Below are 16,335 nucleotides of genomic sequence, written 5' to 3'. Positions count from 1 at the left end.
CATAAAGAAATAAAAGGAATTTTTTAAAGAAAAGGTTTTTAGACTTAGATGCCCACATATGACTTCTATTAACTATTTTTCAAATTAGTAGCATCCACCAGAATAGGCATCTTTATATTATATAATGGAGGAAAGCCTCTACTCACCAAACTTTAATATTATTTCCATGCATTTTTTGGCACCTGAGAATGCAGCCTGGTGAATCGGGAAGCATCCCCACTTATTTGATTTACATGGCTTGGCTCCTTTATTTAACTGGAAGAAAAGAAAGGACAAAACAAGTCAAATGACACACATTAAGCCTCAGATGACAAGAATGGGCAAGAATTTATATGCCTCTCCTAGACCTTTTCACTACTCTGTGCCTTTGAAAAACTATGTGGAAAAGCTTCTTGTGATATAAAATCTAGGCAAGAAGGTAATTTTGGAACTAGGCTAAGATTCTGAAATAGAGACACTTTACATTTTCTTTCTTTAAAAATTTTTATTATAGTTGATTTAGTTGTCAATTTCTGCTGTACAACAAAGTGACCCAATTATACACATATATACATTCTTTCTCCCAAATTTTCTATCATGTTCTATCACAAGTGGTTGGATATAGTGCCCTGGTCTCTTTATATTTTCTAACGATGAAGTAACAACATAGACATCAAAATATCAAACTGCTTCCCCCAGCAAACTAAAGTCAGCCTATTTTTCTGTGGAACTAAAGAGTTTTTTGGGTTTTTTTTTTTTTTGTCTTTTTGCTATTTCTCGGGCCGCTTCTGTGGCATATGGAGGTTCCCAGGCTAGGGGTCTAATCGGAGCCGTAGCCACTGGCCTACACCAGGGCCACAGCAACGCAGGATCCCAGCCGCGTCTTCAACCTACACCACAGCTCAAAGGCAACGCCGGGTCCTTAACCCACTGAGCAAGGCCAGAGATCGAACCCACAACCTCATGGTTCCTAGTCGGATTCGTTAACCACTGCGCCACAAAGGGAACTCCAAGAGATTTTTTAAAAAACATTATCATGACTCCTCCTATATCCATTCTCAATTCCTTATACAAATAAAGTCATATTTCCCAGATTATTTTCCTTTCAATTCTGCAATGAACAAATGATTTGACCAGCACTTATGTTAAACTATGAAAATCAGACATTTTCATTAATGAAAGTTCTCTATTTAGAAGTTGTTAAAAAAACTGAATGGTATATTACCTCTGAGTCAATCACTTTCAACTATCATTTTCTATAGATCACTGGATCTCAGTTTTAAGTACATTTTATCACAAGAGATTTTCAAAAGAGCAGAAAAGTGTGAAGAAGAAAATACCACCTATAATTTCACTTTCTAGAAAAAGAGAAATTACATTGGTTTTACATTTTAGAAAGTAATATGTTTTGTCTTATTTCTTTGCATTTATGGTAGTTCCCATCATGGTGCAGCAGAAACGAATCTGACTAGTATCCATTAGGGTGCAGGTTCCATCCCTGCCCTTGCTTAGTGGGTTAAGGATCTGGCATTGCCGTGAACTGTGGTGTAGGTCACAGACGCGGCTTGGATCCAGCATTGCTGTGGCTGTGGATGTGTCCAGCAGCTGTAGCTCTGATTCAACACCCAGCCTGGGAACCTCCATAAGTCAGGGGTGCAGCTCTTAAAAAAAAATTACTTTCAGCTATTTATCCATTAATGTATATATTATGTGATTACATTTCAAAAAGTATTTTACCTAACAATATTCTTAAATTATATGATTTTATCAAGTACCTATTCCATTTGGGGGTATACCAAATTTTATGTAATGAATCCAATATTGAGTTTCAATTTTCTCAGTTTTCTCTGCTATATATAATGTTGATGTTGATACCAGTGATAGCTTTAATTATCTTCTTGAGATGTATTCCAAGAATGAGAATTAGTGAGTCAAAAAGTATTCACACCAACAGTGTATGAAGTCCCTGACTCATTAAAATTTCTCCATCACTGTAAACAATAAGGATTTTTTCATTCATTGAAGTTAAGCGATGAAAAACAATATTACCTCATTGTTTTAGCATGTGTCTTTTTGATTATTAGAGACATTACAAAAATTTTATGTGTCCCTTGCCATTTTTTTATGGAGCAATGCCTTTTTCTTATAGATCTGTAAGAATACTTTATAGATAATTTTACATCCATTTAAAGATAAATTAGATTGCTATAATATGCTTTGTCAGCTCAGGTCAATTGATGGGTTATAATCTAATTTAATACTGAACTGTCTGTACATTCCCTGGATAAGGCCAACCTGGTATTAAGTGTTACTTTTTATTTAATTGAAGTACAGTTGATTTACAATGTTGTGTTGGTTTCAAGTGTATAGCAAAATGACTCGGTTACATATGTGTGTGTGTACATATATATTTTTTCTTTTTCAGGTTCTTCCCCTTATAGGTTATTACAAAATATTGAGTGTAGTTCCCTCTAGGTCCTTGTTGTTTATATATAGTAGTGTATGTGTATTAATCCCAACCTACTAAAGTCTCCTTCTCTCTGTCCACTTACCCCTGTGGTGACCACAAATGTGTTTTCTGTCTCTGGGTCTATTCCTCTTTTGTAATTAAGTTCATTTGTGTCATATTTCTTTTAGCTATTCTGATGAATTAAGTGCTAGTATTTTTGAGACTTTCATCTATATTTATTTATATGCGAAATCAATTTACATTTTTCTTTGGAGGGGGCTCTCAGATTTTAGAATTATTATGCCCGCTTCATAAAATTAATCTACAAGCTTTCTTGTGCCATAGGAAGGTTATTACCTGAAATGGAAACTTTTCCCTTGAAAGTTTGAAAGAACTTATAGTTCTCTGGTGGGGCAGCGGGTTAAGGATCCCTCGTTGTCACTGCAGTGGCTAGGGTCACTGCTGTGGCATGGGTTTGATCCCTGGCCTGGGAATTTCTACGTGTGAAGGGGTGAGGGGGAATGTAGCCAAAATAAATAAATGAATAAATGAAAGAATTTGTAAAATTTATAAAAGCATATACCATTAGCTGGATACATTTTTTACTTGTTATGGTTCCCTACAGATCATTAAGTCAATTTTGACATTTTAATTACTTTCAGAGATTTATCCATTAAAAAAGCATTTTCAATTTTTTTCGGTTAGGACTGTGCATAATGACCTATTGTCATTTTAAAATTCCCCACCTAATATTGTTGATTTGGGCTTTATCTTTTTCCCTTGTGGTTAGACTTGCTGTCACTATGTCTGTTTTATTATCTTTTCCAAAGGAAGTAACTCGCTTTATCAACTAATTCTAAAAGCATTATTTTCTGTTTTCCATTTCAGTGTTTCTTTACTCCAATTTTCTTTTGGTTCATTTGGGGTGCTTTTTCTAAATTCTTGGTTTGAGTTTTAGTTAACTTATTTATTCTCTTTTTGGTCCAATCATGATAGCTTATAAGGAAGATATCCTTTCATCCAAGTATACAGTAAGTACATTAGAACATATTTGTAAATGGAAATATCCCGCAGATATTCTGAAATTCTTTTATTTCATTTTCTTTCTGGGATGGTGGAGAGGGAAATTCAGGTGTGAAAAATATAGAACCTGGCCTGAATACTGTACATGTGATGAAGAAATATTTAAAAGACAGCTATTTGCTGGGGCTCTGGTACCACACGCAGAAAGGGTACTTCTTGGAGCAGGACTCAGCCATTCTGGTGGGCATCTCCAGGGTTTTATGGACCACCCCAGTAAGTCTCACAGGAGAGAAGTCTGGCTTTGCTTTTAGGGCTGTGGCTTACAAGGCCCTTAGTCATTATATCATACAGAGCTTTCTTTCTGAGAACCCATGGCAGCAATTTCTTCTTGCCTTGGGAACAGGTCTGGCTGTGTTTCTCTTGGCTTTTATTTTAAATTTGCATATGGCTATAGTCATCTTTCCATTGACTCTTCAGAAGCTCAGAGCCATAAATGGTCTCCCTTTATGAACATACAGGCCCTTATGCTCTGTATTTTGTGTTCTAGACTGCCCACCAGCTTCACCTTAATTTTTCCTCTCTTTTATTTTCTTTTCACTTTGACTTTTTCATATTTTCCCTAATGCTTTCCTCTTAGTCTTCGATAAGCCATCTCAGACCCATTTAAGACAGAAGGGGGTGTACATATACCCAAACACAGAGAACTGACAGATGTTGTAAATAAAGAAAATTCATGTTGAATTAAAAGATAAAGAAAATAGAAAAACATATGAATAAAATGCAAACCAAAAGCTCCACTGCTTCACTATTATCCGTGAAACACGCGATTATCAGAGCTGTATTGCCATTTTCTCCTTCCAGATTAATATCCGTACTGCTGTGCTCAATCAAGACCTACAGAAAGAGGGGATAATGATCAAAAAGTTAATTTATAGGTTTCCAAATAGGACATTTGTCTTCCCCTAGACTGAAACCTCTCAGAGGCCAGGTACCATGTCCTTATTCATTGTTTTCATTGCTCTCCCACAGAATCTGGCACGAAACCATCTACAGAGTGGGTACTATATGAATTTCTTAAATAGATGAAATAGTGGTGATTTCTATATCACATCTTCCAAGGCAACATGGAGTTGCAGAACTGGAAAAAGACTAAGAAATGTAGATACTAACCATTGCTCACTGAACACTCTTCACTTGTACTGAGTTATATTAACCAACATCTACCAAAAGTAAATGGTGGAGCCATTTGGAACATATGGGTGGTAGAGGAGGAAGGGATGTAAAGAAAGAAGAGAGGGAGAGGAGTTCCCGTCGTGGTGCAGCAGAAACGAATCCAACTAGGAACCATGAGGTTGCAGGTTCAATCCCTGGCCTCGCTCAGTGGGTTAAGGATCCAGCGTTGCTGTGAGCTGTGGTGCATGTAGGTCACAAATGCAGCTCGGATCTGGCGTTGCTGGTGCTGTGGTGCAGCTGTAGCTCCAATTAGACCTCTAGCCTGGGAACCTCCATATGCTGCAGGTGCGGCCCTAAAAAGCAAAAAAAAAAAAAAAAAAAAAACATATAAAAGGGAGGGAAGAGAGGGGGATGGCTTCCTTTTTCCATCTAGTTATTTTTCTTTTACCTAGATTGCAAGTATCCTGGGAAATGTCAATTAAAACTCCCTTCTCTCCAGAAGAGAAAAGAGAGTCTAATGTAACACAAGTATAGCTTAACTTAATCAATTCAAACTAAGTCTGGAACAGAAAGTTTTTCTATGATGTAAGAAATAAGCATTCCTGATAAAAATGATTCAATCATTTTTCTGATGGAATTTAACCAAAGACCTGCTACCCCCTCACTTGGTTGATTTCCAGCTGGTTATTGGTCTAGGATCTAGGCTAGGGTCGAATCTGAGTTGTAGCTGCTGGCCTACACCGCGGCTCATGGCAACACCAGATCCTTAACCCACTGAGTGAGTCCAAGGATTAAACCCATATCCTGGATTCTTAAGCCACTGAGCCACAATGGGAATTCTCCCAAAGAAAAAAATCTTTGAGCCGGCCTACTAGAGGCCTTTTCTCTTGTAGCAAGGCTGATAAAATTACAGCATGTGCTTGCAATTAAATTGTTTTAAGAGAATTTATTAAACAAGCTGTTTCTTGAAAACCTTGGCTTAAAAAAAAGACACGCAGAACCCCTTGTTAAGAGAATGTGTCCTGAAGTGAGTGTCAGCAAACGAATTAGGCTTCCTAATTTGCTCTGCTCAGAAAGGAAAATGACACTGAAATTTTAGTCCATAAGAAGATACAGAGAAATTATCGATGATGGAAAATGAGAATGCATGGTTTGGTCTGTGGACTGAAGGCTTTGTGTTCAGTTCTTAACAAACTCTGGATTCACATGTGAAGTCATCTCCCCAAGCCTTTAAGGAGAGGTTTTGTAATCTCTTCCCCCTCTTGACTCATGGGTCATGGTTTGGAGCATCCATTAGGGTGTTGGTGCTCACTACCATTAGCATAATCTTTCCTAAATCTGGATTCATTTATAAGTGGCAGAGGGCCCAGAGAGAGCAACTAAACTGTGCATGCACTTCCAGCTCAGGCATGCCCAGGCAAGGCTGGAGGCCCACAGGCGAGGGCTCCGGAGGTCCCTGTGATGAGAATCCAGGAAGCCTCAAGAGAGAGTCGGACTGGATGCTTGGAGGTAAAGCCCCAAGGACTAGGGCCAGCTGGCTATTGAGATGCAAGGCCAGCTGGTCCCGTGTGCCCCAGGGAACACTATGCATAAAACTGGTATCCTACAAGAACTTGAGGTGGCACATGGGTGACAATTTTTTACTTTACAACCACAAGGCAGCTGGGGAAGGTCTAGGGAAGGCTGAACAATGGAGAAGCATTAGAAATTATCAAGAGGAGTTTCTGTCATGGCACAACAGAAAAGAATCCCACTAGGAACCATGAGGTTGTGGGTTCGATCCCTGGCCTCGCTCAGTGGGTTAAGGATCTGGCGTTGCCGTGAGCCGCGGTGTAGGTCACAGACATGGCTTGGATCCTTCGTTGCTGTGGCTGTGGTGTAGGCCAGCAGCTGTAGGTCTGATTTGACCCCTAGCCTGGGAACCTCCATATGCCACGGGAGCGGCCCTAAAAAGACAAAAAAAAAAAAAAAAAGAAAGAAAGAAAGAAAGAAAGAAAGAAAGAAAGAAAGAAAGAAAGAAAGAAAGAAAGAAAGAAAGAAAAAGAAAAGAAAAAAGAAATTGGCAAGAGCTAGTGGGGAACAGCCTAACTCCTGGCCATAAATGGGAGAGGCGGGCCTGCAGTTTGTAAGCACACAGAGACATGTCAAAATTCCTCCTCTTCCTTCCTCTGCTCTTTCCATCTCTGAAAGCAGGAGGGTTTGACAGTATTTTCTGATGAGGTTTTATGGCTGGTTAAGACCAAGCAAAGGAGAGACAACTAATTTTGATCCCTTATCACCCTATTTTTTTTCTTTTTTTCTTCTTTTTTTCACCCAGGAAAAATCTTCATTCTATCCACTGCCCAGGTTATAAATCAGTTATGAGATTATTTCTAGACTTTCTTTTCTATGTGATACCTACCTTTCTTTGTTAGTCTGATGATGTCTGATTTATCATTAACAACAGTCTTTTTTAACTGTTACCCGCCTTTGAATTCCCAAACCAAGCTTTCAGAGCCAAGAGTCATTAAGTCAATGGGCTTAATGAGGAAAAGAGGCTTCAGAGGAAGCACAGGAGTTCATTGGGGAAATATGTGGCATCACGGGGGCGGGGGGTGGGGGGGGCCCGCTGGAGGTGGGGTGTCCCTAGGAGCCTGACCCAGATGATACAGAAGTAGCATGTGACTAGTGTAGACCATGGAAAAGACAAGCAGCCTGTCATCAAAGGCCTTTGTGTCCTAACCGCCCCAAGAGCTGCTCGGACTCATCTTCTTAGGCACTAACACCTAAGCTCTCCCCTTCTCCTTCGACCCTAATGCCTAGTAACACATTTTTGTCATTCAAGAGTCATCATTTACCAGCTGAGTGTTGATGACTGGAGATATTTAGGTTGGTCACACCCAGCTCCTCCTTCAAGGATAACCAGTCAGAGGAGGAGAATAGCACGTGAACATTTGAATTACAATAGCCTATGCTGAGAATTATGGCAAAGCTACACATGAGGCATAAGGGGACAGTGGGAAGGGGGCTCCTCTCATACCCTCTATGCCTGCCTTAAAGGAGCCAAGGACTCAGGGGGCTGAGAGGAAGGCATTTGGGCTAAAGGGAGCATGGAGCTCGTGGACACCCTGGAAATCTCGTTGGCGATTTGTAAGCAAAGCAGGTTTGGGGTGTGCGATGATAAACTGGATGCTTTTGTCCCTCAAAATTCTATACCCTGAAATCCCAATCCTCAGTGGGGTGGTACTAGCATGTGGGACGTTGAGAAGGTGATTAGGTCAGGAGAGCTGAGCTCTCCTGGATGGGATCAGTGCCTTTGTAAAAGAGACCTCAGAAAGCTCTCTCGACCCTTCTGCTACATGAGGACACAGAGAAACAAAGGCCAACTACAAACCAGGAACCAGGCCCTCATCAGACACCAAATCTGCCAAGGGCCTTGATCGTGGGCAACCCCATCTCCACAATGTTGTGTAAGCTACCTGGTCCATGGCATCGTGTGACAGCAGCCAGAACTGACTGAAACAGGTGGCTCGGAGCTACAGCCAAGTCATCTTTCACAACATTGTTTCTGCAGGAAAACTTACTAGAAGTTCCAAATGCCTACCTTAGAAATGAATTTCTAGAACATGCTGTTTGCAAACTGCTTTTCTCTTTAAGTCAATGTGCGTGTTTTCTAGTGAGTCCATGAGACTCTGAGATGTAGTGTAAAAGCCATGACCTAAAGACCTTTAGGCATTTACCAAGGCTTCCTGTTTGACCAAACTCATGCTCTTGAAAAAATGAGAAATTTCCCAATAGTATTATGTCTTCCGTTAAGACATGCCATCCACCAAGGCATGTCATCCACTCTAACCAAAACAATTAATCATAATTATGTCTCCTGTCTTCACTGAAGCACTCAACACCTTTTTCCTTTGGAGCATTAAATCAGCCAGATAAAAGCAGTAAAGTCTTGACCTGCAAAACATAAAAATGAGAACAAAATTCCTAATTCTTGCTTTTACCACCTAGCTCTTATGTGATAATTAGGCGAGTTAGTTAATTCTCTCAGTTTTCTCAGCTACGAAATAGGGAAAATAATAGTCTTAGCTTTTAGATGTTTTTGAAATGAGGATTTTAAAAACAAAAGCACAGAACGCTCTTTGAGAGAACTAGTCCATGAAGATAAGACTGTTGTTATCATGATTCCCATTGTCATCATCATCTTCACTTGCATTATCAACTGGACAGAAGAAAAGCCCACGTTGAAATCACTGTATTTCGTTGGTCCAGCAGACACAGCTGGATGTGGGCCCGGCTCACCCGTGATGGTCGCTGGTGCTGCAGAAGCCGCCAGCAGCCTTACCTTCATCACCTCGTTGTGCAAGCGCTGCACAGCCACGTGCAGGGGCGCCATCATGTTGCAGTTTCGGAGGTTTGGATTAGCTCCTTTGCAAAGGAGAAACTTAATGCTTTCAACTTGGTTTTTCTCTGCAGCCCAGTGCAGAGGGGTATTTCCATAATCATCCATTGCATTCAGTACTAGGAAAAGACAGCAAAATGTGGATTAGATTTTGCTTGGACCATATTCAACACCTACTGCACACACCTATTCACTTGTGGCATATGGAAGTTCCCAGGCTAGGGGCTGAATTGGAGCTGCAGCTGCCGACCTACACTAGAGCCATAGCCAACACCAGAGATGAGCCGCCTCTGTGACTTACACCACAGCTCACGGCAACGCTGGATCCTTAACCCTCTGAGCAAGGTAAGGGATCAAACCTCAGTCCTCATGGACACTAGTTGGATTCATTACCACTGAGCTGCAATGGGAACTCCCTCCTCTCTAGCATTTCAGTGGAAAAAAAAATTGAGGAGCATGAGACTCGAGGGAAAACCACATTCCTAAGTGAGATACTCAGGTCCTTGATAACTGGGAGCTAATCTACCATCCAGCATCACTTCATTCCTCACTTGCCAATGAGTCTAATGGATGATGGGTTTATGGAGCACTCGCTGCAGCATCCCGTTACCTTCACAGGAGGAGTCACTGACAATCATCTCCATCAGCCCCACTTGACCTTCTTCTGCAGCGTGATGCAAAGGGGAGGCGTTCGTATCATCATATTTTTTAAGTCTCTTTCGTTTCTTCAAAAAGTTTTGTAAACCACATGCACTTTCCTCAAAAACCACCTAGAAATATAAAAAAAAACCTGTTACCTTAAATAAGGATACATAAAACTTAATATACATTTATTGTTAAGAGATTATCAGGGTTCCTGCTGTGGTGCAACAGGATTGGGAGCATCTGTGGAGTGCTGGGATGCAGGTTCAATTCCCAGACTGGCACAGGAGGTTAATGATCCAGTAGTGTAGGTCAGATCGGATCCCTGGCCCAGGAACCCCATATGCCATGGGGTGGCCAAAAAGAAAGAAAGAAACAAACAAACAAAAAAACTAGTTATCATTCTTATGATGAAGTAAGTGTTTTTTTGGATTCAACCTGTGCCCAGGAACTTCCATACGCCTGCCACAGGTGCAGCCTTAAAACAAATGAAACAGACTATCATGGAGTTCCTTGGCAGTGCAGCAGGCTAAAGATCCAGTGCTATCACCGCAGCAGCTCAAGTTGCTGCTGTGGCATGGGTTCGATCCCTGACCAGGGATCTTCCGCATGCTGTGGGCACAGCCAAAAAAAAGCTATCATTAAATAAAATGAAGTGGGAGTTCCCGTCATGGCTCAGTGGAAACAATCTGACTAGTATCCATGAGGACGCAGGTTCGATCCCTGGCCTTGATCAGTGGGTTAAGGATCTGTGGTAAGCTGTGGTGTAGGTCACAGATGTGGCTCGGATCTGGCGTTGCTGTGGCTGTGGTATAGGCCAATGGCTACAGCTCCAATTAGACCCCTAGCCTGGGAACCTCCATATGCCGTGGGTGCGGCCCTATAAAGACAAAAAAAAAAAAAGAAGTATTAAAGTACTGAATGTATTTTAATATAGTTAATGAAGAATTGAGCATATAGGAATTCACTCAGTAAATATCAGGTTGAAATAAAGAAAAATCTCTTAAAATTTTGAACTTTGGTTCTTGCTGGGTAATCACAGAATAGTACCTAAGAAATCACTCTTCTGTGATAGTCCCTTAAACTAAGATGTGTCACTTTTCATCTATAAAATTCTATGTAAGGTACATAGAGCCTTAGTGAATGTAGGATGTAACAATGGGTATCCCATCCATTTCCAAATTTACACATATTCAGCAATAAATTAAAAATGAGCTTCTTACAGAAATAGGTTCCTTCTCAATGTCTTACCCCATCAAAGAAAATGTTTACCTAAATTGATTTAGGAGTATTTTTGCACTTGAATTTGATAAGTTCTTCCAGTGATGATAAAGGGATTCTACTGTCCGCCCCCACCGTACAAGGAAGAGCAATTTTCAGGCTCAGTGCCAGGCTGTCAACACAAACGTAATTACACACTCTTGAGATCAAGGACTAGGTTCAGAGGCTTATGAGGCACTGCTGAGTCCACAGTGACAAGAGAGCCTCTAAGTACTTTATGCAAGCTCATCAGATGTGTGAAGCAGTCTGAATATAGTGCATAACATGTTAAACCAGGCTTTGAAGATACTTCTTTGAAGAAAGTTCCAAAAGTCAGTCAAGGATGTCATTTAGCCAAATTATTATACATTCAGTCAATACAGTTTTCTAGTGTTGTAGGGTCACTTCAGATTCTTTCGAATTCTGAACTATATGACTACATTCAGAACATGATAGACTAGATCACTTTTAAAGAAGCTAATTCTAACTGAGCCCTTTAAAATGGAAATATCAAATACAACCATTGGAGGTTGCTTTAATGAAATACATATAATCAGTAATTGAGCAAAAAGGAGGGAAACTATATAATCCAAGGAGAGATTATAACAAATGAGAGATCAAATGCTAAAGTCTTAACTCCCTTGAAGGAAAGTCATTGGACAAGGTTAAAGGCATCAGTCAGATGGTTCCTTTTCCATGTTTCTAATCTTGTAAGGTTTCTGCCATCCTTCAATTTTGTTGGTTACTCCTGAGATAGTGAGTGTGTGCTGGAGAAAATGCTATATAGCATATCTTCCTACGAAGGGCATCCCTAGAGTTCAGAACTCTCCAGAGTCTTCTATGTATTGATTTGTAATTAGTCTCACTGCTGAGACTCCCACAGGATTGTCTGGAGCTATTGCAGGTAATAAAATAAAATATATAAATCCCTCAATCTACAAGCTCTTCTGTAGCTACTAAAAGCCACATAACATAAAGCCCTCCTGCTGGACTTGAGCAATAAAATCAAATAAAGACAATTAAACAAAAACATGAGGAAAACTAAGTTTGAGACTTCGTGCTATAGAATTCCTTCACTAACATCTCTAGCAAATAAACAACCACATCAGTAAACAAAAGAAGTATTTCTGGTGTGATTTTCAGAATTTAAATTTTTTCCTGGCCCTTTCTGTTAATTCCAAAGACATTATCCTAGTGTTTGATATCCACTCATAACCTCCATTCTTTTTATTAAGCCAAAGACCATGGTCAATATACTGATATTAAGAAGGAGGAAAAAAGTCATTGTTTAATCCGGATGTGCAAATAGATTCGACTTGGGAGGCCTGGTATGTTGCTTTATGGGATTTACTGTGCATGCCTGACTCACACGCATGCTTGGAAACAGTGTCAATTCATGCAACTAGTTAGCAGTTTGGCTATATCTACCAAAATCAACGCTGTACTGAACTCTTGATCCCGCTAGGACTCCAATATGCTCACCAAGGCTCCGTGGATAGACGGAGGAAGCCACATCTAACTCACACTCCATCACGTGTAATAACAAAACAAAACTACCACCACTGAAGTGTCCACGCTGCAGGACCCATCAAATAAAGCAGGACACAGTCATACGAGGGAATATCATAAAGCTGCTAAAGAGTGAGCTACATCTCCAGGTGCTGATTTGAAAAGTATTCTAAAATACAGTTCATGAGTAAATCCAAGTGCAAATCTGTGACTTCATACCTTGTACATTAAAATTTAAAATTAAAGTAATTTTTATTAATTATTTAATAAAATTTTTGATTAATTAAAAATTAAATTTAAAAATATATTTCAAATATATATGTATACATATATACATATATATGTATATGTATATATATATATAAACGTGTGTGTATTTGTATAAGCATTTTTCCCTTCTGGAGAATACAAGAGGAAACGTTAACACGGTTCCACTGTAGAAAGAGATCTGTGGTGGGATTGGAGAAACACTTTTAATTCTACTTTAACGTTTAAAAAGAGATCCTCCCTTCTGTTGACAACGTGAGGAAATCCGGTTTTCTGAGCAGCCAACAGCTTTCACCTTCAGACCTCGCTATCTGGCAGCGATGAGGAGGAGGGGTGGCTGATGCTGCCTTTAGGTCAGAGTGACCCAGGGACCACGAAGGAAATAGACTCTTCATCTTTGCCCTTGGAGCTCCCAGAAGACCACTTACCCAGCTTCGAAGGGTCTCCTCCCCCAAAGTCCGACTCTCCCACCCCCTGGAGAAATCTCTGCCCCGCAAAACACTTCTTTGGTCGGTTTCACTGTTTCACTCAAAGAGACAAGCATGCTTCTAAATCCTCAAACACCTCTTAAACAACCATCCAGATATAGCCACCTAGCTGTTTGGTTCCAAGTAAAATCTAGAAAAGGGTCAAGCGGGAAGGTACACGCTCCCAAATTGTCCTCTTTTAGGCAGTCTGCTGATTCTGCCAAACGCCAAGGATACTTTGGGGGTAGATCTCCAAACTGCCACCTCCCATCACCCTCAAGAGCAAGCCGAAAAAGAAGGCACAGGGAAATGATAAAGCAGACACCGCACCGCGTGGGCGCCTGAATAGCGCAGTCTCCGGGCTCCCCACATCCTGAGAAGGTCCGGTCTTGGACTGCACTCACACCCCGAAGCAAGCAGCCCTCACCCCGCCGCGTCCTCCCACCCGAGTGCTGCCCACTTGGAAACCTGGAGTGAAGGAGGGCAAAGTTAAGTAAAGCCGACCCCCCCGCACATCGAGCGCCTCCCGATCGCCGAAGCCTCGGGTACCTTAAAGGAGTCCTTGGAGTCTTCCATGTCGTCCTCCACGCCCTGGTAGACAACGCCAGGGGGTTCTTTCTTCTCCCCCGGGCGCAGCATCTTCCTCAGGCTACTCCTCATTGACCACACCCCGGACGCCACCTGCTGCAGCTGCTCTCCACGGGCGCAGGCACCTGGTGCGACAGAGCGCAGGGCAGGTTGAGCGGGCGCGGGGCGCGGCGGGACCGTGTGGTTGCGCGCGCCGCGGGTGTCAGGGTCCCGATCGCGCTGCACTCCGCGCCTGGCGGTTCCTGGGAGGAGAAAAGCTTGCTGTGCGTGAAGCCCGAAGAACTTCTGCCTGGAGTTGTCCCGCCCAGGCTACTTGTAGCTCAGGAAGCAGGAGGGGCGCGGGCAAGGGTGGGGACGCGAACGCGGTGTACTCGCGCGTCCAGGGGACGGCCCCGCGTCCGTCCCAGGCTCGGGAATTGCATGTTCTGGCTGCAGCTGCCACAGCGCCCTGAGTCGCCTGCTCCAAGGGGGTCAGGTCACCACCGTGAGTCCAGCCAATCTGGAATCTTTAATAATAAAAACGTTAAGTGCCTCCCCCACCCCTGCCGGGTAATCCGAGAGAGAAGACGGGAGCGAAAGGAAAGGGGCGAGGGAGAGAATGACAGAGAATAACTGGGTACCCTGGAAAGATTTCTGTTTAATTTTTTTTCCAGCTGAAAGCCACTAGGCCTGTTTCCCATGTCTACATCATTGTATAAGGGTTTTTTTGGTTTGTTTGGTTTTGTTTTTTGCCTAGTCTGCGCATGCGAAAATTCGCGGGCAAGAGACCCAACCCAGCTACAGCAGTGACAACCCTGGGATCTTCAACCTGCTCTGCCACCAGGGAACTCTGTAGAAGGCTCTGATTTGAAAATAAGGTTTTTAGAAAAACGTCTTTTTCCAAAAGAAAAGGAAGAATGATTAAATCCTGGTACTGGTTTGAGTGATTACATGAAGTTCCTTTGAACTTCTGGTCCCATTTCCAGTGCCTAACAATAGTAATTTCTTCAGAGATTGGTGTTTCAGAATGCCTAATGAAATGATTGTTGGATTAGACAGAAAGTCATAATGACTGTTATCTGCTTTTTTACCCTCAGCTCTGTTTGAAAGTCTTATCTTCCTGGGCCTGTGCTGCGTTTATTAATCAACAGCATAGGTGTAGTTGTGGAGTAGAAGATGTCTACTCTCTATGACAGAGGCTAATCCTACCTTTACCTATAGAAGGTAGAGCCTCAGAAACTGTTGCCATTATGTTTCTGATACAAGGTTAGAAAGCAACAAGCTTCCTTACAAAGCTGATTACTCTTTGCACAGGCTAGAGTTTAGCTTTTGACAGTCTTTTGTTTGCATAATCTGTGTGCTCCTTTAAAGCGATTGTTATAATCACCTGCAATCTCCACCATCTGATACAAGAACCACAAGGATCCAGGACCTTGTAGAGCCACTAAATAAAAGGTTGCAGATTGCCTGCCCTGCGGGCTTCATTGAGCTGAACTTCAGAGCCAGGGAAGTAGCTGGATGAGTCTGTGAAACACTGAAGAGCTTCCCCTTAAATCTTCCAGGAGTGATGGCAGGTTGTCATTTGTTCCACCCTTTGAATGGAATTCCTTGGAAGGATAATATTGAAGAAGTTATCACTGGTCAATGACCCCTGAGAGTGAACTTTTGAAAGACCGGGAAAGGATATGGTGTTCAACTTGATCATCTGCAGTTTTCCCATCAGCCTCTGTGTTCAGGGAGTACAGAACAAAGATCCGTTGCCCACTGGCAGCTGAAGTCTGGCACTTGCCATCAGACGCTACATGGATTAAATCATGAGCCACTGCAGCTGCCGACCTGCAGCCCCCCCTGAGCAGAGTTCGGGGTGAAAATCAGGAGTGAGGCACTCTGTGCTCTGGGAAAACCGGAAGCATAGGTCTTCAGATAGTCAGATATTCTTAGGAGAAGATTTTATGTGCCCAAATCTTGCATCTCCTCATATCTAGAAAAACACTAAAATCCTTCATGGTGATGTCTGCTCCTGGTGACTGGTGGTGACCTTCAGATCAGCCACAAACTTTTGTAAAATGCCTGCATGGCTGCATACACCTCCCCCTCACATTTATCAATCCTGATATCTCCCCTTTCCCCTTTGGGTGGTATTTCAGAGCTATCTGAAATACTGCCTCTGTAGTTAAGGCTGAAACAAAGAATGTCAGTTGTCATGGTCATAGGCGAATGCAGTCACCTCCAAGGGTGAGAGCTGGTGAGTCCAGCAGGCTGTGAAAACTCAGGATACTGGCCCTGATGGTGGAGGTGCACATCAAAGGAATGTAAAGTGAGCCCAGGCCTCTTTTGTTCCTGCTCCCTGCCCTTGGTTGCAAAAACTCCTACACATTCTAGCTCCTCCCTCACCTCCTCCAGCAGGTTCTCAGTGCTACCCAAGATGTTGTCTCCTGGGCTTAAGTCCTACTTTTGCCCCAAATAAAACTTAACTCTCAACTTTCAGGTTGTGCATTTTTTTAAGTCAACACGACCTTACTATTACTTAGTTGAAGCAGGTAATGTATAGGGGAGAACCAAGAAAGAAGAGAATTTAGAAACAACAGGGAAAGAAAATAACCTCCAGTCACTGCTGT

General features: G+C 42.1%; 1 protein-coding gene across 2 annotated transcripts in view; it reads right to left on the bottom strand.

Moving 5' to 3' along the window:
* Positions 1 to 14,157, bottom strand: part of TRPA1 (transient receptor potential cation channel subfamily A member 1) — a 51,228-nt gene extending 37,071 nt beyond the window's left edge. Inside the window, exons 1-5 of one of the 2 annotated variants that reach the window (XM_047783762.1) lie at positions 13,700 to 14,157; positions 9,616 to 9,775; positions 8,949 to 9,124; positions 4,238 to 4,345; positions 147 to 255 (exon numbers count right to left, since the gene is read on the bottom strand). In XM_047783762.1, coding sequence (XP_047639718.1) covers positions 147 to 255; positions 4,238 to 4,345; positions 8,949 to 9,124; positions 9,616 to 9,775; positions 13,700 to 13,810 — 664 coding nt within the window. In that variant the 5' untranslated portion in view covers positions 13,811 to 14,157. The remainder of the gene's footprint in view (positions 1 to 146; positions 256 to 4,237; positions 4,346 to 8,948; positions 9,125 to 9,615; positions 9,776 to 13,699) is intronic. The other variant, XM_047783763.1, reaches the window with a different exon arrangement.
* Positions 14,158 to 16,335: the final 2,178 nt, after the last annotated feature.

The sequence above is a fragment of the Phacochoerus africanus genome, chromosome 6, assembly GCF_016906955.1.
Source record: "Phacochoerus africanus isolate WHEZ1 chromosome 6, ROS_Pafr_v1, whole genome shotgun sequence".
In the NCBI taxonomy this organism is placed as follows: domain Eukaryota; kingdom Metazoa; phylum Chordata; class Mammalia; order Artiodactyla; family Suidae; genus Phacochoerus; species Phacochoerus africanus.
The sequence above is the reverse complement of the archived record's forward strand: the minus strand, read 5'-3'. Positions and strand labels throughout refer to the sequence as shown.